Here is a 22,673-nt window from a genome sequence, read left to right as displayed (position 1 = left end):
TGCAATATTCTTACATATATAGATTAACTTGGCATGCTACTACACTTCCATTGCTCCAGCTTTGTGCCACAGTTGCAGAAGGCCCTTTGGGACTCAGCTGGGGAACCCTTATCAAAATAAAAGCAAACTGCTTTGGGTTTGTTTGGTTGATTGGTTTTTGTTTGTCTGGTTTTTGTTGTTTAGCTGAAAATTCCTGTTAGTTTTGTATCAGTCTTGAACAGTACAGCCACTGTGCCCTGTGGATCTGCATCTGGCTTGTTGAATCATCTTGGTTTTACCCCTAAAACAGAAGACCTGAACTGTGATTTATTCTTGATTCACTTTTAAAGTTGGTAGAGGGGGGGGAAAAAGCCATTTTCTTCAGGTAACGTTGTCACACCAGTGCAGCAACAGACCACTTCTGCCTTTCAGCTCTGCCTTTCCGCTTACCTACGCTTTTTGCAATTAGAAAGAAAAGGAGTATGAATGCGCAGTGTTACACTGGCTCGCCAGGTCTTTAGCCATGCGCGGGTGCGCAGCTATCTCAAGCAGCTGGATAGTTTGGAGCATTAAAATGTCAAAAGCTGGCCGTTCTGTTCCGGAGCTGCGGCAGCTCCCATTGCTGAGAAGCGCCTCTTGGCTGGGGGCAGCTCCTAGGAAAAGGCACGGCTCGTAACTGCTTTACTGCGGTCTTCACGTGACTGGGGAGGGGAATTCGATGCACATCTGAAAGGTGAGGAGAAGGGATATTACGCCGCCGTCTCCTGGAGAGGATGCCCGCTTGTGAAGCACCTGACGGGATGATATCTGTACCCTTACCAGGGCAGCGTGCTAGAGGCGGAAAGGCCGCCCTCCTACCAGCTGCCGCGGAGCCACCACCCTCGTGAGGCTCCCTCGGCGGGAAGCAGGTGCGCTGAGGCTACTTCGGTGCAGTGAGCGGAGGGAATCGGGCTTCCCGTTGGGCCCCGCTCGGCTCCCGCCCACTGGCATGCTGGGAGTCGTAGTCTTCCCGGTGGGAGCCGCCGCTCTGCTTCCGGGAGCAGCTAGCGGCCGTTGGAAGGGGAGCGGGACCGGACGGACCGAGGCTCGGGTCACGTGGGGCACGCGTTGACTTCCTCGACAGGCGGGGGGCGGGGCTCCGGGAGTTCCCCGCGGTGGCGGAAGGTGGTTCTGTGGTCGGGCTCGGCGGCCATGGAATCCCGAGGGGGCCCGGGCGGAGACTGCGACGGCCGGCGGTGCCTCTCCGCCGGGCTGACCGCACACCACTGACTCGCGCGGTCCGAGCGGGGCCTGGAGAGGTTTGTCCTGGCGCGGGGGATGGGCCGCGGGCGGGGCACGGGGGCTGCTGAGGACACATCGGTGGCCGCGGCCCTGCGGCCGGCCCCTCTCCCGAGGGGTGCTGGGGAGCCTCGTACCCTCTTGCCCCGTGGAATAGGAGCGGTTCCCCTGGGGACAGGGGCGGTTCTGGCCGATTTTTAGGTTCTCTTCTTAAAATAGAGGGAGCAAGTTGGTAGTAGAGTGTGATGTACGTGCCTGCCTGTGCTCTGCATGTGCAGCGTGGATAGGTTAAAGAGGGGCATCCCGTTGAAAGACGGTGAGCATGATTTAAAGGTACTGCTAGCGAGCTGGGAGTGGGCCTCAGGTAGGCAATAAAGCCAGTTAAAAACCTACACCCCATTAAGCTGAAAAACCGGTTGAGTTTTTGGAGCAGCAATTTATGTGTTAGAACAGGGGAATCTGGCAAAGGAAATGAACGAAGTAGGATTATTGGCACAAGATGTGGAAACAGAAATATGATGAAATACTGGAGCAGATTGGAATACAGGTGTCGCAGGCTGTGTTGGTTTGCATAGAAATACAGGTGTAGGGAGTACAGGTGAGTGTTGATGTAGTCTTAGGTGCTAGTAATGCTTCAACTTTTCAGAATTTACAGCTTTAAATCCTGGTGTTTCACCTGGTAAGGAAGTCACTCGTCTCCTTAAATAAGCCTGCGCCCCACCAATTTACAAGAGAGTGTGGGTTGGGCTATAAATCATTCCAGTGAGTGATTTAGGAGCTTTTGCATTTCTTGGGGAATCCTTTAGGTTCCCTGCTGCCCTGCACTGTGTGTATGCAGTAACATTGGCATGCTGGAAGCCAGGTCTGGGAGAAGCAGAGTGAGGGGCAGATTATTGTCATAACATACTGTTTGCACTGGGTGCCAGAGGTTAGGTGCTCTTCTGACACAAGGGTCTTCTCAGGTTACAGTTCAGAAAAGTATAAAGTAAGCATTGGCAGAATACTGGTTAGGTTATGTTTTACAATGAATATTAAATAGTGAAAAGGCGTTTAGTACAGCAAAGGGGATGAACATTTTTTTGCAGCAAAAATGAGTAATAGAGGTAATTTTATGATTGCCTAAATTTCAGCAAATATTCTGATTTGGTTTTCAGTAGGTCTCTTTTTATATATGGCAGTATAAAGGTGGGGAGAGTGTGAAAAGTACCAGATCAAGTACATGAACAGACTGTATTTGATATAGTCAGGGTGCAGAAATAGAATAATTGCATCTCACAGTGTTGAAAAAAACAGTACATGAAGTTGCAAATCCAGTAATATTTGTGATATCACTAGATACCTTGAATTGAGGATTGTGATTTATATGACTGGAAAATGTTAAGTGTGGGATGTCTACTTATGAAAGTTACCCTGAAAAAAGTGCAGACCTGTCTCTGCATATGCTATCAGTGTCTGACTTCTAAAGAAGAGATTTTGAAGGAAATAAGTGAAAAGGTAGAAGGGAGTGGGATAAAATGCAGTGTGGACGTACTTTTTGATTTGATGTTTTAATTCTTTCACAGGTATTTTCTGAACAGAGGAAGTCTAGATGGGCAATATTCAGTAAAACAGTTGTAGTGGCAGTGAGTTTGAGTTTGTTAAAATGGCGATGATGGGATTAATACGAGAGTTGGGGTAGTAACTAGCTTGGTGTAAGTCAATGGTGGGTTCTGCTGAGGGGAATTTACAGAGATTCTGTATGTTTGTGATTTATTCTCAATCAGCTTTGCAGTCACTCTTATATTTTCATGATATGTTTATACTTTAATTGCATTAACTGTTATTTACATGATTATATAATATTTTTATGTGGAGTTCTTGGTGTGTAAAATCATAAATGCTTCCAAAATTTGACAGGTCATCTGGGAAGAAGTTTGAGAAGGGAAGTGAGGCATAAGTAACTTGGACACTCAGTCATCCACTTAGACTAGAACTTGTGTTCAAATGTCCAGGTTTGTCTGAAATAATGAGATGTAGACCTGAATTGTAGAATAGCCTAGGTTAGGAAGGACCTGGAAAGATCATCTGGTCCAGTCTTTTGTGGGAAAGGGAGCCTAGATGAGATTATCTAGCACCCTGTACAGTTGTGTCTTGAAAACATCCAGATGTTCTGGCAGGATGACCAAGGGCCATCAGTGTGAATCAGTTTAACTTGCCTTTTAAGAGCTGTAGTAATATCTTACCACCAAACTTGTGAGCTTATTGAAAATTAATCTGACAGTTGGATTCAATGGGAGGAAATTTATGACTGAGGTAAGACCTACTGTTTGTTTTACAAAAGGAGATTTAAAAATAACCCAACCCAAACTCCCTTTAGTTTCTGTAAATGGCAGTTCTTTACAAACATTTTGAAATGGGAAGGAATTCACACCAAAAAAGTGTCTATTAAAATAATATTCAGTGTTAGCACATATGGGGTTTTCAGCAACCTTTGAATATATTTACATTTGGTGCTAGAAAAGTTTAACAGCCAGGAGCTGTCTTGCTCCTACTTGTGTTTCTTTGCAGTATTGCTTCTAGTTAGTTTCGAGATTACATTTAGTAGTTTAATAATCAGGATTGTATGGTGCTGAGAGGGCAATATTTGACTCCAATTTTTCTGTTCTACACTTCCCCCCCCCCCGCCCTTCCTTTCCTTTTCTGATAGTTATGCGGGAAACTGGTTGTTGTGACAGCATCCACAGACAGGCAGATGGGCTACATTATGTTGAGGATGCGTAGGGCTTGCAGATTAGCAGCGAAGGTATGAAACTGTTCAGATAAAGTAAAATTTATTAAGCACTGTTGTCATAAAATGTATTTCTTGTGAGAGTAGATTATTTATTGTAAAAAGCTTGAGATTGAAAAATTGCCCATTATACCTAAATAGGTTTTGTTTGGCTCCTCTGGCTTACTCAGATGTTCACAATACAAACCAGAAGGTACTCACTGTAGTTCATCTGAGCTGAGAGGTAGTCACTTCACTTCCTGGAGGCAGCAAAATCAATGCAGTTTGGAGGTGTGATTTTAGCTGATGTGTTGATGTGTTTCTGAAAGATTATCAGGTATGGTGAAGCTGCAGGGATGTGCCCTTATATGCATGAACTTTCAGGGAGTGCTTTGGAGCTGTGGACTTTGTCCATAGGGAAGAATAAGAAGTGGCCAAAGCTAGCAGCTACTGAAATGTGCATGTGCTGGTTTGTTGTTTTTTTTCTCTCTAGTAATGAAGCAAATATCTGTAAAAAGCCATGTTTCTCTCTTAGAACAGACTGTTCACAACTGGAATCAAAGAAACTGAGATTTCTGAGGGAGAGATGCGAAAAGATAGACTGGAAGACTTGCCTGGTTTATGTGTCGTATACTCCATACACTATGGAGTTTTGGATGCTGGCTGCACGAACTCTTATTTTTTGTTGCTGTGCTGGAGTGTCTTACAAAAGTAAAACTTGTACAAAACTTTTACAAAAGTAAAACTTCTGAAATGAAGGTGAGGGCTTCAATGCACTCATTCAGGATTCCTGTGGTTCAAAAGAATTTCTTGAACTTAATGTTTAATTTTTATCTCTACATGCGTATATACAATCTTCTATGTAAGGCAGTGTAAACAGTACAGAAATTATACTCTTGTTATTAGTATTGGAGATTGTTCATACTACCACCATGAAGTCAAACCCCTTAAATCTGGAAGGTAAACAAAGTAAAATGGTTCATTCTCAGTAGCCTTAGTAAAAACCAGGAAAATACCGTCTTGAAATTATTTGCATTTTTCATTTGGAAATATTTTGAAAACCATTCTAGTCTCTTTCAAGTCAAAAGGTGGGAAAATGGGGATCTGCTCAATACTGGGAAAAATTTAATGTAATCCTGCTTTTACTATTTCTCCTCCTGATCTGAGAATAGGATTAGCATTTCAAACTACAGGAATCTGTTTGTGCAGTGGGTCTGATTGCTGGTAGAGCCTCTGCATCCTGTGTTCCTCTTATATACAATGTGTTTTATATTTAACTACCACCCATGGTGTTAATGACTAATATTTGTAAAGCTCTGTGAAGAGAAAGTCTCTATGTCTATTTTCCCATTAGTAAGAAATGGGAAAACATTCTTATTCTCAAGGTATTTAATACATTAAATCAAAGCTGATCTGTAACCTACATTAATCATTGATGAGCAATGAAAGTGGTTTCTGCAAACACTTCTGTAGTATGTTAAAGAAAATGTGATACTATATCTTCAAACTAATGCGTATAAACAGTGGAGATAATTACTCCTGTCAGAACTTAATGCTATATCCTGTCAACAGCATATTTGCTTGTTTGTATTTTTTCTTCAAAAGCATAAATTATTTAATGCAAACACTAATACTGATACTAATTTAATGATCTTATTTTTAGAAGATTAAAGTCCTTTTAAATAGGCTCTTGCATATGCAGAGCAGTCTAATAAAAACTACAGATGTAACATGTTCCTTTGTCACAGGGAGAAGTTAGGGAGATCTTTTTGGGGATGGAATGTGTAATAAGTGGAATTGCAAATCTTGCTTTCAGTAGACCAAGGTGGTCATCAGTTGTATTAATAGACATTAGCTTGTCTGTATACTACTTTTAACATTTTAGTGGGAAATCTTTCACTTATTATTCTTGTACAGAATCTCATGAATTTCATTATTTCATTAATTACAACTCCAGAGTGATCAAATTACAGTGCTTCAGAGTAACAGCTCAGGGGCATTTGCAGCAGTGCGTGAGTGTGGCTTTGAATGGGAGTAGCTAAACAAAATAAAGCACGGACAGAATCGTCTGTGCTTGGGCTCGGTGAGCCATCCTGCCAGTCCTTCTGGGACTGCCGGATTTGAGGAGTTGTAACTTTTGGAGTAATCTATTCATGTGTGTGTCAGAAAGCATTTCTTGAGTTGTTGCTTACAGTTCATATTTATTAAATGATGTAATTTAATACTGGAGAAACTAAATTTGAATTCCTGCCCTTAAAGAGCAAAATCTAAGGCTGCAGTTGCAGTCAGGGATTTCTTACGGATGTAGCCCTATTTTGTAAGGCTTTGTCTTCTAAGGGTATCTGTTTATTGCTTTAATATCATGAGAGAGCTTCTTGTGGAGAAAGTATTTGTGAGCATGCTTTCTGGTTTTGTTTTTTTCTTTTTCCTGACAACAAAACAAAGAGCTGGGTGATCTGTGCATTTCACTATGATCTTTATAGAACTGCTGATCTTACACTGTTTAATGGCCAGGTTTTATTCTTGTATGAGCTTATATCTTTTATTGGCCTTTTAATACTGGCTTAGCAGGTACAGGAAAAGCAACTTTGTGTTATTCTTTTTCTTCATAAATAGTTCAGAAAGTCTTTTGCAGCATAAACTGTTTGGGTCTTGTTTGTTTTTTAGGTTGTGTTGATATAGTATATGTCAACATAATATATATACTTAGGTGTATTTATCAAAGATGCTATGATTTACCTAATGTGACTGTTTCCTCATGCTCATCTAATCTATACTGCAGTTAGTGGTGCATATAACTTACTTGTGCGCCTATCCAGCACAGAAGTCGGAGTTCTTTTTGTCTTAGGAAATGTTTTATAGTTCTGTAGACTGAGATTGGAAACTTCTTGAAATATGCAATAAAAGGAATATTCAGTAAGCACAAGCAGCAGAATGATGTTTACTAGTAGAGTTAACTGTTGAAGTTTTACCAACTCATACCTGAGATTTGTTAAATGGATTTTTTCTGTAGTTATTTTCCTCTTCTATAAATTTGTTAAAATTTTGCAGAATTTTGGGGTTTGGTGTGGCTTTTTTGGTTGTTTGTTTTGTTTTTTGTTTTAACTGTGTGGGTTTGTAGAATAACTTCTGGCAAAGATGGGGAGCTATTTGGAATAAAATATGTGAAGACTTTTCAGATTGACTGACAACAGTGTCAGGAAATCTCTTAGAAATCATAGTGGCTTGCTTATTTTGTAAAGAAAATGTGCTTTTGGTTTCACAAGTAGTGCTCTTTTGCAAAAGTAGAAATGTCCTTTAGGAGGTAGTGGTAAATCTCAAATTTTGCTTGCTTACTGTCTATGCTATAGCTTTCTGAGGTGATTTTTTGCTAACCTTAGTCATGTAAATATTCTATTATTATACTTCTTTCATGTGATGCTCTAAAATTCTGAATAAATTAGTATTCAGTGGCATTTAAATTTCAATTTAAATTTATTAGGAAGTGATGTCTGTCTGATGTCTCAGTTTTGTTTCTGTGTTGTTGGGCAGGATGACAGTGGTGATTTGAATTGTGTTTCTTGTAAAGCTGAAACGATTGCAGTTTTTGTGGTTGTGGCACTGTAATATGGTGTATGGGTATCATTTTTTTCCCCTTTTTGATGGGCTGTTGAGCTTCCACTACAGACAAGCATGTTTCATTACTTTTTTTATTTCTTTTTAATAATTTGAGAGTTTAAAAATAGCATGATTCCTTCTGAATAACTCGCTGCATTTTGAAAAATGTGTGTTACAAGCCCCTTTGATTATGTGAAATTATATTCTTATCTTCTAAATAACATCCAGTGTTGGTTTAGAGAGTAGCAACAGAAAACCAGAGCTGAGTAATCCTGTAAACTGAGTTCTTTAAAGTAAAAAAAAAAGCTAGTGTAACTAACCCTCTTGGTAGGTGCAGGTTAAGTGTGTACCAGAATTAATAGTACTTGTGTATGCTGCATCTTACGTGAAAGGCCTCGGAAGCTTATAAAGGTGGTAAGGTTTAGTCAGCAAAATACAGAACAAATATGGTCTTGTCTGTTGGTGTTGTCTCCTGTTTTCCCGTATTGCCATCTCCTGGTGGAACTGGTGTGTGCAAGAAATGGGGAATGCATGATGCTGAAGTTCAGCAGCTATAGGGAAGTGTGGGGATGAAGATGTATTTTATGTACAAGGTCACACAATCTGCAGCTTTCTTCTAGAGATAATGATAAGCTGGGACACTTCTTTAATGACATTTGGGTCTAGTTCAGAGAAAAGGAGATGTGTTGCCTTGAGAAGGCAAGCTCTTGGAATTTGATGAGATGGGTGACGACTCATAGGGCCCTTGGTACAACGTGGGAGGAAAAGCTGTTATGCTCATCTTAGAAGACAAAATCGGCAATTCTTTCAGATAGTTAATGCAGTTTGGATGATGTGGTGCTTTTGGTCAAGGTCACCTTGTTCATGGAGCAGTGATATTCTTGCACTGAAAAGGAAACAAACCTTTTTTACTGAAGTATGAGGCAGAGCAACAGGCAAGGGAAGCGTAGGCTACCTCCTGTTTTGTTAGAATACATCAGTGTACAAGGCATCTGTTTGCCTTCTGAAGACAACCATTAAAAGGACTTCAGTTTTGGTTTGTAGTTTTTTCTTGTCTCTTTTCACTGTTGCAACTCCACTGCCATCTGTTTAGTATAAACGAGCTGTCGTTTTTTTTCTCAAGTTGTCTTAACTGGCTTGGAGCAAATGGAGACAAATGTGGTAACCACACCATTGTTCACCTATAGCTGTACTACAGCTCTTCATAGTGCTGCAGCCCATGTGGCTTTTCCAGTGCTAGCACAGTGAGGGAAGTTTGACCACATGGATAAGCTCCAGGGTAGTTGATCCCTTTACCTCTTAGTATTGCTAAACAAATGACTGTCTAGTTTGAATTTAAATAACAAATACACAGTAGAGGTAGCAGTTGTGTTTGTGGGGTTGCAGTCCTACTGGTGCCTGTCTTTCCTGTGAAGTTGTGATCAGGGCAATTTCTTGTTGAAATAACTCTTTCCTACAATACAAACTGTCTTCATAGAATCACAGAATAGTTCGGGTTGGAAAGGACCTTAAGATCATCTAGTTTCAACCCCCCTGCTGTGGCCAGGGGTGCCTCCCATTGCACCATGTCTCCCAAGGCACTGTCTAACCCGGCCTTGAACACAGCCAGGGATGGAGCAAGCATTCACCACTTCTCTGGGCCAACCCATTCCAGTGCCTCACCACCCTTACAGTAAAGAACTTCTTCCTTATATCTAACCTGAACTTCCTGTTTAAGTCTAAACCCATTACCCCTTGTCCTATTGCTACAGTCCCTGATGAAGAGTCCCTCTCCAACACTATACTAATTCCATTCATTACAGAATTTCTATTGGTTCATCAGGAACCTAAGGATTTTTTCAATGTGAAAAAAATGAAAATCTGCTTTTGCTAAAAGTAGCATCAGCAGTTTGTTTAAGGAGGGAGGGAAATATTATCAGGTACTGTATAGCATTGGTTAGTATTGCATATAAATGACCCTAAGTAAAAATGAGCTGTGTCTTTTTTAGTTTGATTGGTTTGGGGTTTTTTGGGGTGGTTTGTTTTTAAATCAAACCCCTGTACTTGTTCCTGATAACTAGTAACATTAAGGAAGATGCTGTTGGGGGTTTTCCCTTAAGACCTGGAGCTCAGGAAAGTATATGGAGTTTTTTAAAGATGCTATTTCCTTTTTGAATGTTTTGCTGTGCTTAAATGACAAGAGTTGTAACAGAAACTCAGTCTAATGGTTAATTTACATTTGTCAGTCAGGTGGATTTGCCTAGTATTTTAGAGTAATACTTTTCTTATGGTCAGATTATTGTCAGTTTTCTCCATGCAGTCAAGAATTACTGCCTCAACATGCCTCAGGCATGTTCAGCAGGATATTTTCTACTGTGACCAAGTAAAGAATAGCTACACATGCAGCCTCCTTGAGGGCTAATGCAAATATACCTTAAGATTCCATTTTGAAGCTTGGGAAAAGTATAAATACTTGCATTCAAGAATGCAGGAAATCTGGCACTTGTGCTCAGGAACCACAGTACTTAGTTTCTTGCAACTACGATCTCTTTTACTGCTCAGTGCTGGCTTGCAAAAACTCTAATAAGATATTCCTTTGGAGCTCAAGTGTTTGGTACCACGCAAATTGTAGGATGGTGTTAAATGTTAATAAATGTGAATTTGGGGGTTCATAAATCTGATACTCAAAATATTTTTATGAAGTAACAGTGAAAGATGCTGCTTTTCTAACCAGTGTATTTTCACTGTATAAGAAGTTTCAGGAATTTTCTTCAAGATTAAGGTATTTCCTAATTCTTCAGTCGTGTCACACTCAGAAACACCCTGCAGTATTATTTGGAAGCTTTTTAGACTTAGGGCTCTTGATGGATTTGTCTCTGAAAATTTTGCACTTTGTCTTTCTAATAGCTGTCATGGAGGAGTTGGTGGAGGATGACATCTGTATTTTGAACCATGAAAAAGCAGACAACACTCCTAAGAGAGATGGGGAGATTCCTGTTTCATCTTACAGCGGAGACGAGTGTGTTGCCTCACACTTTGCACTTGTCACTGCATATGAAGATATCAAGAAACGACTTAAGGAGACAGAGAAGGAGAACTCCTCCTTAAAAAGAAGAGTGAGAATTCTAGAAGAGAAGGTAAGAAAAAAGTCTGTTTACCAGCTTCTGCTAGCAACTGCTGGGTCTTTTTTGTTCCTGGCTGGAGCAGATGGTTAAATACTTAAAGTATGTACTTTTTTCAAGTTAAGTCCTGGTAAATTGTTTCATTTGCTTGATTGGAACATAGTTTGTTCCTCTGGTACTCTAGTTACATCATGCTGGGACTTTTGGTTCTTACTGGGCATGTCTGTGATGCAGTGCAGAAGTGCCCTGCAAAGACAATAGCTTTGATTTGGAAAGACACGTAGGGTGCATTGTATTGTTACTGTATTTCATCTACCTCTTTATGATGTTTATAGAGGTGCCAAGTATACAAATTGTCAGAATCCTGGAACTTGCCTATTGAAAGAATTTCTTGGGTTCAACATGCTGAAATGATAAGGAAAAATTGGTTGTTAAGAATGGTGCTGATGTGGAAGTTAACAGTTACTTGTAAAATAGTTCAGCTTTGGTTTTTCTCACATAAATAATCTGAAAAAATCTTTGCTTAAGTTATGAGTCACTAAAAAAATCTTCAGTATCCTCTGAATTTTCTGTATGTGGTGTCCTAGTATGCTCAAAACTCTTCTTCCAAAAGGCAGTTTGTATATGTCTAGAAAAATGGGATTTAGGGATTGTCAGTGTGACTTCTGATGGTTTTTAAATACAGCAGTGACCTAGTGAGCATTAAGCATGGTTAGAGACTGCAGAATTTATAGACAGCCTATGTTGCATTATTGTGCTAAAAATTAAAATGTTCTTAGCTTAAAGTTGCAGGCTGTGCTCTTGCAGTTCTCAGTATAACATACAAAACTACTTGCTTCTCATGTCTGTTAAACTTCTAGCTGCTTGGTTCCCGACTGGAAGAGGAATGCAGTTCAGTTGGACGTGAACAAGTAAATAAGGCATACCAAGCCTATCGAGAGGCCTGCATTGACAGAGATAATCTGAAAAGCAAGCTGGATAAAATGGTACACCTGTTTAAGGAGTGGCATGCGTGCATGCTATAAAAGTACTGCAGAGTTAATAGATTTTACCGTAGAATTAATATTATTTGCTGAAAGTCTGTGCTGTTTGTTTTATCACTCCTTTAGGTTTTTAAAGTACATGACTGTACTTTATGTAGGGATAACAGTTGTAAGTATCTCAATTTTATTGCTGGGCTAGGTTAATGCTAAACACTCCAAAGAATATTTTTTTTCTTAAAAAGTTGAATTGTCAGGATAGAAAAAAGCTTCACAAATGGTTTTGTCCCTTCTCCCTGAAAATAGGTGAAAGAATGTTCAGAATCCTTGAAAACCTTGAATGAACAGTTGCAGTCTAAAGAAGTAGAGCTGTTACAGCTAAGAACTGAAGTGGAAACTCAACAAGGTATGCGTTCGGTTACTTCATCTCAATCTATACTGACTAGTCTTAATGGTTATGTTACAATCTTGGGGCATGAAGAGGTTTCACCTATATAGTGGCTTAGGTAAGAGAGGCATATATTGCAGTGAGGTACTCGAGAACACGTGTGTTTGTTCTAGTAAACGGTGACATGCATGTTAGATTATCATAGGCAAGGAGCTCCACAGTGAAGATCTGAGGCTGTTCTGTTCTTCTGTTATTTGAGAAATATGCACAACCTGACAGTTCATAGGCTAGTGTGTACACCTCTGGGTCCCACCACCCTTTCCTCAGAGTGGGGCAGGAGCATACTTGTTCAAGTATCAAACACCATTCAGTCAGTACCATTTCCTCTGGTACCTGCAGATGATCTGCTATATTGCTTTGTCCCACTGTTAAGATGTGACAGATAAAAGTGGCTGTTGTATAGCAGTAGTTGCAGTGAACCACAGTTATTTAAAGGGCTGGTAAATGAGGAAGGGTAGAAAGATGGTGGTTGTAGTGGGCCTGGTGGAAAGAAGGAGGAACAATGTGCCTTTGCAATTCCAAAAGCCTGTATCCAGCTTCTGTTACTCCTATTGCAGGGTGCTGTGTAGATGATAGGGATGTAAAATAAAACACTATGGAAGAAAACAAAATCCATATTAATATAGTTCAAGAAAGGAGAACAAGAAAGACATCTATATAGAGATATGGACTGTACTTAAGATTCTGTACAAATGTAGTCATTTGAAAGGCACTTGTAAGTATTCTGTGCTTGAATTGGATTTCTTTCCAAGAGGACCTCAAGCATGTAATGCACTGTTTCAATTGCACAAGTTTTTAAATCTTGAAGAACAAACCTTGTGTAGTAGTAGTAGTGTCATTGATGACGACTTCACTGTTTAAGGAAGTGAGAAGTGCAGAGTTTATAAAGAGAGGCCTTATTCCTAAGTGGGCTCCAAGTACCTTGTTAAAAAAAAAATCAGTGAAGTTTAAGCTTGTTTAAACTGTTAAATCTGGGACCATGTAGTTGAAGACTCAGGGATTTTCTTCTTGTCATGTGCTTCCTTTTCTCGCCATCTAATGCCCTACTACTGCTTTGATGCTAGGATCGTCTTAGGTCTCTTCTTACAAGTGAACATGTGAATTTCTTCTGTCTAATAAGAAGACATATGTAACTTCTAGGCTTTACCCTTTTGTTTTGGCTTATCTTTAGTTGCTGTCTTCGGAACTTCTTAATACTAAACTTGCAGAAAACTTACAGTAAATTATGTTACAATATAAATCTGAAGAGAAATAGGCTTTTGTTTTCAAAGCATGTAAGAAGTATGTGAATTGGTGTCTATATCGTGTGCTTGCCTTTAATGGATTTTTGTATTTCTAGTGCCTTTTTATGATGTTACTTCCTTTTTCTTTATGTAAAGTCTCCAGTGCATTCCTGTAAAGTAGGGCTTCATACTTTAAACTCAGAAAATAGACCACTTCTCTGCCGACAACTTTACCAGTTGCCCTGTTGGACAGACTGCAATTTCTTCAGAACGTACAGTATGATGTTTTTGTAGGGCAGGGGCTGGTTGGTTGCTACATAGTGAGTTACATTCCTTGAACTGAGCCTGAAATCTGATTGTCTTGTTTGTCTTCTTTACAGTGATGAAAAATCTGAATTGTACTCAGTCCAACTGGGAAATAGAGAAGCTGAACAGTGACCTGAAAGTGCATAGTCTGGAACAGGATCTAGAAAAACTCAAGCAAGAGTACAACAGTCTCAGAAAGGAGTTGCAAAAATCCAATCAGAAGGTACCTTTTTTTTTAAGGAATTTTTGTATTTTAGTAGATTATTTTAAATCTCATGCTCAAGCAAAATAAAGGGAGAAAAAAGGATATATCTGAGTGAAAGGTAAACATCTTAGTAAAATTAACCTTAAATATCCTCATAGGCTGTCTTGTTTCTTGGAAGCAGTAACAGGCTGCCCAGGGAAGTGGTCATGGCACCAGGTCTGTCAGGATTTAGGGAGTGTCTGGACAATGCTCTTAATCATTAGGTTTAGATAGTCCTGCGACGAGCAAGGAGTTGAACTCAATGACCCTTATGGGTCCCTTCCAACTCAAAATATCCTTTAATTCTACATTGGTGAGATTTGCCAGCCATTCTCATGTAACAACAGAAAATAAAGCTTTATGATTTCTTGTAAGCAGCTGTTCACATCAAAGTTATTCTGTGTTAGCATTTGTCTTGGGCTGGACTACTCAGAAAATCTGGGCAAAACCAGACAACAGAATCGACACCGTGCTTGTATTAAAAGATGTCGTGAAGTTTGTTTAAGCAGCTGTAGCACTTATTTTTAGAGTAGTAGCCTGAACCTTGTCAGGAAAGTACCACTTTTGGTGCACTTCCCTGCTATTTCTGGGGCAAGCATCTTTTTTGAGAGACTCGTTGTGTACTGCAGATGTTATTAGGATCTCAAAAGTAGAATTAAGATAGCTTACCAGTAATAAAATGTATTAAGTTAAAGTCTGCTGCATGCTTACTGCTTTACATCTTACTTTGATGAAAGATGCAGTGACAGTCTTTAGAAGTCTGCAGTCACATTGAAGTTACACAATAAATTTGAAAGATGTAACTGTTACAGTTTGAAGTGGCAGGCTTCAAAAAACATTCCTTTTGGTCGTTATACAATCACGATTTTCTAATCTTGATTCACACAGTGTTTGAGTGAGTCAATTTTCAGGGTATGTAAGACTCACAGATAGAATCCATCATTTGTGGCCATTATCTGCCTGCAAACAGGGTTTGTTTTAATTTCAGAATGTTTCTTTGGCACGTTTTCTTTTGGGCACATTTACATTATTACAGAAATGTACTTCTGAATCACTGCTGCCTCCTGTGCCTTGCATCACAGAGTAGTCTAGAATATGGGAACTCTTATCACTTTAGGATGAGACTAAGATGCACCTGAACCTGTCCTGGGCTTTCAGGGATCCGACTAGACCTAGCCTCAAGTCCTTCTCCCCTGCTTCCATAGCAGCATATACAGTTGTGTTGTTGGGCTATCAGCACTGGATGCATCTGCACTGATGTGCTGCTGTGAAGCCACTCTCCTAGCTTATGTGGACAGGTTTATGTGCATCGATTGATTGCCTAATGCAAGGTTTATTCTGTGTTTTTTCCACTAGGAGGAGATAAAGCACATTACGAGAAAGGCATGTGAGGTGTTCTGTGAATTTCTGTAACAGTTGGGTTTATTTTCATTTGTATCTAGACTTCTTTTAGGTGTTTTCAATAACTTGTAAATTCCGAAGGCATACTATAACTTGTATGCAGTTCTGGGTTCTTCAATAGCTCTATAGACTAGAGTAACAGCTATGTAAGTAATCAAAGATTGCTTTGTGGGAGTGAATGTATCTGGAAAGAACAGACTAACATAGCTGTTGTAAGGAATACTAGACTTGATGCTGTTTAAATAATGCTTATGCCAGCAGCTTTTGTTACAAAGAACAAATATAAGGAGTAGCTTCTGCCCCCCAGCCTTTTTTTTTTTTTTTTTAAATACCATTTCTTTTTGATCCTGGTAACTCTTTAATATAGGAAATAGAAAAGTATATTGTGCCTTTTTTAACTATGAAATTGAATCATGGCTGGTGGTTGAGAAAGGCTTCAGGATGGGGAAAAACTGTCAGGTGCAATACAGGGATATGTGATCCATGGGAATGACAAGTCAGCATTGTTTCAAACCCAGCTCATATTTTCATTACTACTGGCTTTAATTGCATCAGTTAGCATTTTCAGATATTTTCTACCTTAGGCAAGTATATTTCCTGTTGTTAGATATTCAGGTTTTGCGTTAACAGTTGATGCAGTGTGTATATTGTATTGAAAAGTTGCTTGAAATGCATATAGGCTATCATGAAGTCACAGTAAGAAGTGACATAACAGCTTTGGCTGAACGGAACAAGTAGCAGGAAGGGAGAATGAAAAGGGATATGAATGGGAAGTTATCACAGGTGAGGGTCTACAGAAACATGACTAACAAAGCGAGCCCAATATTTGATCTATTAAACTGTCCTGTTAACTTCAGTGAGGCTGCTTGTATGCACCATTTTAAAGCAGCTTTTCAGACTCAAGGGATAAATTATGTTGTGTCATAAAAGTAACTTGTAGAAGCAAATCTATACTGAAACAGTTTGGTTTAATTTAATGATTAAATTAATGGACAGGGAAAGAACAAGAAAAGATTGATTACTCTCTTTTTTTAATAGAAGTCAAAAGCCTTTCTCAATTCTTGCTCTTCAAAGAATTACAAATTCCAGGAGCTCAGCTGTTTAAAAAGTAGAGTGAATATGGTTGAGTATGGTGAGTGAGTACAGTGGCTGTGCAACACTTCTATTTAAGTAGGTAGTTTTAAGCATTTTTAAGCTAAATTCTTAGTAGGAGTCTTGATGTCTGTTTTGAAAACCACTGCAATGAAGTCTGCTTTGAATTTCAGTATCAGCAAACTTGTCGTTTCACTGCAGTGTTTGCTAATAGAAGATCTAAAATCATATATTCATTCTGTCTCTGTCTTCCCCGCACTCTGTTATACAGGACCAGGCCCAAAGTGAAAGTCCATTAAATGGAGACATACTTCGAAGGCAAGACATCCAAAGGTATGAAAATCAAGTGGCTTTCATGTTTTAGTTTACTGAGGGACAGTTATTTGAATAGAGAAATATTCTTGCAGCCTGTTCAAATGTGTTACTTCAAATTACATAATGTAATGTCAAGTCTAGGCATACTGATTTAGCAAGATCACTGTAAATTTCTTATGTTGGTAGTTCGGCTGATGATGATGATGATGATGATAAGAAAACATTTACAACTTCAGCTTGTACAGAAATGAAAGTTAAATTATCTTGGATTTAAACCCCAGCCTTTTAATAACTAGTTGCCTTGAGGAGGTGGTACATAAGCTTCCAAGTCTCATCCCAGCTGTAAAATATCTTCATTCTGCATATGGGGCGGTTTCTGTGTTTGTGTAGGTGATGGCTTCAAACCTTACTCAGGAGTTGAAAAGTACAGTCTTACTTAGTGCAGTGCAATATTTCTACTACAAGACATATATTGAGCAGCTATTATGTGGTCTATGCAAAAAGAAATAGCAATTTCCAGAAAAATGCTAAAATACTAGAAAGCATTTGTTCTCATTTTGCAGTCATTCAAGTAATAATTGTGCTTAAGATATGAACTCCTGTATTATCTTCTCTTGAGTATGTGTGCCGTATTAAAAGTAGGTATATCCTTTAATTTTGGATGCAAAAGAACAATTCCTGGATGCACAAAAGTTCCCAGATATTCTGTCCTGCAGAAATTAAATACTGACTGCATGTCCTACACCCAGCTATGCCTGTTTGTGTACTTACACGAGTTTCCACAAGAGGGAAGAGTAGTCCTTCATAATGACAGATTGTTTAGCGCAATACCTTGTTGCTTACTTAGGTATTGGATTGGAAAGGAAATAAGTCGCTGACAAGAGAACAGTAGAGATATTTCTTTACATATATTTTCTGGTGTAATGATGATAATATTGTATCCACTATAGCCAAATTACACTTTCACATTTCACCTTGAGTGGATAGCGAGCTCGCAAACGCGGTTTCTGCTGCAGCTTCATAGACAGTCTTACACGCCTAGAAAGAGGTGTTACCTCAAGGTATAGAAATTACCTCTTTGATCTTCCAGAGCAGATTTATTCCACAAAGTGACATTCAGGTGGCAACCATCTGAATTAGCATACGTACAGTATGCTTACTGTAATAAGACATAAATAATAATTGTCTAATGTGTACTGAACGTGTAAGCACATCCAAAATCTGTGGGAAAATACTTGAAAAACTTCCTATGCAAGACATTTGTTGTAGCAAGCAATCCTGCTGTTCGTGGGACATGGAGGCATTTGCAGTTAGTTAACTTTCAAAGATTTCACATTTGTTAGCAGCCTGCAAATCTGACTTTACATTCTTGGTTTGCAAATCTACTTTGCCGTAGATGGGCTGTTATATTCCAGGTTTATACTGTATGTTAGAAGGCAGTACAGGATAAACTTCCAGGCATGTGGAATCTTTTGGTTTTCAGTTGCAAATTCCGGGAAAATTAGGCTTTGCAATGGGGTTCTACATCAGTGTCCATAAAACCAATTAAAATGGTATGTGTGATTTAAGTGGAATTCTGGTACCTGCATCCCTTCGCAAGATGCCTTTAAAAGCATTAAAGACACGTTACAAAACTTAACTAGCACTTTCCTTCTGGTTGGTGGCAGATACTGAGCTGTGCTTCCATTTAACGCTTCTGTATTAAATATCAGACTGGTTTTGATGTAACTGAAGTTTGTTTGATCTTGTTTTGGAGACCAAGCCACATGAATAAATGAAGCAGGATAGCCACATCAACTTAATTGAAACATTGTCTCATGTATTCTGTTGTAGAAAAGCCACGTGTTTAGCTGAACTTCTGGAAGTATCAGTTCTGAAAATTTTAACTTTGTCTATCAGAATTGCTGATTCCTGTCAGTTTCCTCTGTTCTTTAACAAGTTTTTGAATCTGACTGTTTGCATTCCGGGGAAGTACATCAGTGCATAGAAGAAAGTTTAATTTCTTTGGTTTAAGAGAACTCGTCTAGTGTTTACTTGCAGAAAAGAATCATCGCTGTTTCTCAGACTGCTTTTGAACACATCCGGGTCTGATCAATCTCATGCAGGAGTGATCCTAGATTGCTATTTTAGAGGGACAGAAATCTGTATATATGCATGTTTGAAAATAAAGTTGATATATGGCCTGAAATAGTTCTTAGTCATCTCAACACGAGCTTGAGATCGTGAACTGTTTTCAAATAAATGTCTTTTAGGTGACTATAGTGAGGAAGAAAGAAATACTCTGAAAGCTCTCACTCATAATACTTGTCCTCAATAAAGGTGTTTTGATAGAATGTTAAGCATTAAAAAAAAAATAAATCATTCATTTCATGTTTAAGTAACTGCATCCTTATGTCTTTGAACACTAAGTTAATTATTAGTCAAAATAAATGTGGTGTTTGCTGAGCCTTTGCTTGAAGTTTTACCAAGAAGCATATGGTGATGGTTCTTTGATTATTTATTTATTTTTTGTTTCATTCATGATTTCTTTTTACCAGCTATTAATCTGAAACTTCAGTGTTGGAATAGTGCTGCTAAATATGTTTCTGACATTATGGTGCTTATCGGAGAATGAATTGGGTCCTTATTTTTCATACTGTCTGCCAGGGCAGTGTATTAATATAAATTAGAGGACTCTAATCTGAAACAGTATGTTCTGTATTTTAGTTTGGTCTGTGTATGGGTGCTCAGTTTGGATCTTGGGTATCTTGTCTGAATTCACTGAACAAAGTGAGTGGTGTAAAGTCCCAAATAATGATTTTGATTCAATACTTACAATTGTGATCAATTAACATTCCTAGGAACATGTGATGGCATGTGCAGTCATTTATCAGAAGCCATTCAGAGTTAATACTCTGCCTTGGTTGTAGGCTAGTGTCCATTTAAATGTATTTTTTTTAAAGTGTTCCTTTGAGATTAATTATCTTCTGATAAACTAGTAGCTTCCAATAGTGCAGTTGGCAAATCTGCATCATATTTGGGAACTGGAAATTATGATTATAATCTAGTATGTTAATACATTATATACTGTAATATGCAACAGTCATCCCTCCATTTATGATGATCATCAGTACTGCTCAGTTAACTTTGAATTATGGTACTCTAGCAAAATCTGTAGTGTATGTCTGGCAAAATCATTAACAGCTAATGCTGGATAAGCATTATTAACATGCTGTTAATAGGCATGAGGGCATTTTAGAGGTGGCATTTACTTAACTTCTTACAACTGTTTGTTTTGAAAGCTTGCAACAAGCATATTGGGAACTGAAGAGAGAAATGTCCAATTTGCGCCTAGTGGCTGATGTGCAAGCTGAGGTCCTACGAACACTGAAAACAAACCCAGCAGCGACCAAGAAAGGCAAGTCAGTGTTTGCAGTCACAGACCTTACAGAGCATTGATTCAGGCTGTACCATTTTGAAAAGAAACCAGCTATCATATCTTATCAGACTCTGATCAATTGAAGTTGATAAGCTAGACTGTATTATAGTTCCAGCCTACCCATTTTCTGCTTTTGCTTCTGTCTCATACTGGTCAGCTTCACACATAAAGGTGTTGCTGATGTGTTTTTTCTTCAGTACTGTATTCTGTTCCCCTTGTGGCTTTTTTCTCAGTCAAGTGTTGCTTATGTGCACAAGGCTGAGGTGTTAAGTTTACTTGTATTTGACCTTTTACCACAACTACTTCATATTAAGGTGGAAAAAATCTTTTTGCAAACAGTCTTATTTTCCTAGTATAGTATATATAAAGTATTAATTTTAAAACCAGGCTTTAATAGACTGAAATTCCCTTATGGTTGGCCATTTATTTATGTTAGTGTTCACAAAAGCTCCCTTTTCTAGCAAAATGCTATGAAAAATGACATTTTCTAGTGTCAAAATACCGAGGCTACAAACCTGCCTTATTTCTGCTGCTACGTTGCAAATAATTAAGGGGAAAATAATTTCCACATAAAGTATGTATAATCACTGTAAGCAGCTCATCAGATGGTTCTTCTGTTTCATACCTATGTTTCTCTCAAGCCAAATACTTTATGAGAGAGTGTTCTTACTATGGTGTGGCCAGACTCTCAGTCTCACTGTTTATTGCAGTGTTTGTTTCCTTTGTTTTATGCTCACTGCAGAAAGATGGTGAACTTGGTTACAGTATGTTACTGACAGTCTCCGATGCCCCTGTCCATTGCAAGATCAAGACATTTTGTTTCTAACCAGCTTTGACTAGGTGAGGTAATGATGGGATTCACCTCCAGGTGAATCACTGCCTTTGTGGCCAGCAGTGACTCATGATCACTCCCTGGTACTTGGCTGATAAACTATCAGCACATTTTATAGACTCATATTGTCCCCAGGTGAGTGTGTGTCCCTGCAGTTCCAAGACACATTTGTCAAATAACTTCAGCAGAGAAACTGGGAACTGGATGAGGTTTTAATCCTTAAGCCTGTCAAGGTTTGATGTGATCATACAGTGTCTTTCTGTCTTTATTTTTAATTGGGAGTTGTCTGTCTTGCTACTGCCAAGTACTGATTTCTCTCTTGTCCTGCTTGGTCAACAGTCTGATTTTCTGCAGTTGTTAATGCAGTTACGTCCACAGCTATAAAAGGCATTATTGATTGATTGGGAAACAGCAGAGTTTGGCTTTTTGCTCTGTAGGCTTTCTTTGTGATTTTTCACAAGTATGTAAGAGTGGGCAGGTCTGGCATAAATGAAAACAGGATTTAGTTTTTCTGTTTACCTTGCTCATCAGCCACACTTAATGAATGCAGTGCAGACATATCTGTGCCTATAGAAAAATCTTGGCTTATGCAAAATATGGGTAGAATTGACTTAAGTCCACTTCCTGTATTTGTGGTACTGTCTATTTTACCATACACAAATAGTTGCTACTGTTAGAGGTGCATTAAGTCTGCAGAGCAAATGTATGAATTGCTGTGTGTGTGATGTTAACAGTACAGTTAACATGCAGATTCTGCTTAGCTGTCATTTATGTATGGAGGCATTTTCAACAAATGTACCTCTGCCATTTCTTACATTTTGAATCCATTTTCAGTGAATTTCATTTTTCTTGAACTTCTAAAGAAAGGGTTGTGCTTTAAGTAGTTACTGAATACGGTCTGAAAATATATAGCTTGAAAACCCTGACATCTCTGCTGTACTGCAGCACATTTGGAGAGGATGAAAAATGCATTAGATAATGTCATTTTAAAATACTATTTTATCTTTTTCTGTTCAGCTGCCTCTACTGCACCAGTGCAATGTGTTGACTTGAACATTTCAAAGCTGAATTTGACATCTGGGGTGGTCTGTAAAAAACTCTTCCTGAATGATCAAGTACTCTGCAATGCAGTGTCTCCCCCTCTGCCAAGAGATGGACAAATCCCACCTGAAAAGGTGATTCTACAAGCATGGACAGATGAGAGCCCCATTCCAATGGATGGCAAGACGTTTCAGGAACACCATTCGTATGGAAAGAGCTCTCTGGAAGATAATTCCTGGGTATTCCCAAGTCCTCCAAAGCCTAATGAGAATGTGTTTTGGGAAATGAAAAATAGATCAACTTTGCTAAACTGTCCAGCAAATTACCTTGATCAGTGTAATCAAAACTGTCTGCACAAGAGTTAAAGAAGTTTTAGAATGAACCAAGGCATTTTTAGAATGGTTGTGAATAGGCACCTTAACACTTGAACTTTTAAAGGGGGGAAACAAACTGCCTGAAATGGTGTTTATTTTTAGTTCTAGTTCTGAAACAGAAAGCCTTGTCTTCCTCTGCTGTAAATCAGGAACAAGTTCCTTGAAGTTAAAGCTGTGCTGGCATAATGTAAATAGAAAGAGAATGAGCGTGGGGCTTGGATAATCTTGTACTGCAAATAACACATATTTGCAAAAGATGATGCTGAGAAGTGAGTTCTTGGAATAAAACAGAATAATC

The 22,673-nt window shown here is 38.9% G+C and overlaps 1 protein-coding gene across 2 annotated transcripts; it reads left to right on the top strand.

Moving 5' to 3' along the window:
* Window positions 1-1,113: 1,113 nt before the first annotated feature.
* On the top strand, window positions 1,114-22,673 carry AZI2 (5-azacytidine induced 2). Of its 2 annotated transcripts, none has more exons than XM_061464996.1 (8): window positions 1,114-1,277; window positions 10,487-10,716; window positions 11,562-11,687; window positions 11,988-12,087; window positions 13,733-13,881; window positions 16,667-16,728; window positions 19,992-20,107; window positions 21,978-22,673. In XM_061464996.1, exons 2-8 carry the CDS (start codon window positions 10,492-10,494, stop codon window positions 22,364-22,366), a joined length of 1,167 nt encoding a protein of 388 aa, XP_061320980.1. In that variant the 5' UTR covers window positions 1,114-1,277; window positions 10,487-10,491; the 3' UTR covers window positions 22,367-22,673. The 2 variants fall into 2 exon arrangements, with proteins under 2 accessions (XP_061320980.1, XP_061320979.1); XM_061464995.1 differs by lacking the exon at window positions 1,114-1,277 and adding an exon at window positions 5,840-6,086.

Source organism: Pezoporus flaviventris, unplaced genomic scaffold, assembly GCF_033815535.1.
Source record: "Pezoporus flaviventris isolate CSIRO_AGI_PZ_B2104156 unplaced genomic scaffold, CSIRO_AGI_Pfla_v1 ptg000037l, whole genome shotgun sequence".
Taxonomy (NCBI): domain Eukaryota; kingdom Metazoa; phylum Chordata; class Aves; order Psittaciformes; family Psittacidae; genus Pezoporus; species Pezoporus flaviventris.
The sequence above is the reverse complement of the archived record's forward strand: the minus strand, read 5'-3'. Positions and strand labels throughout refer to the sequence as shown.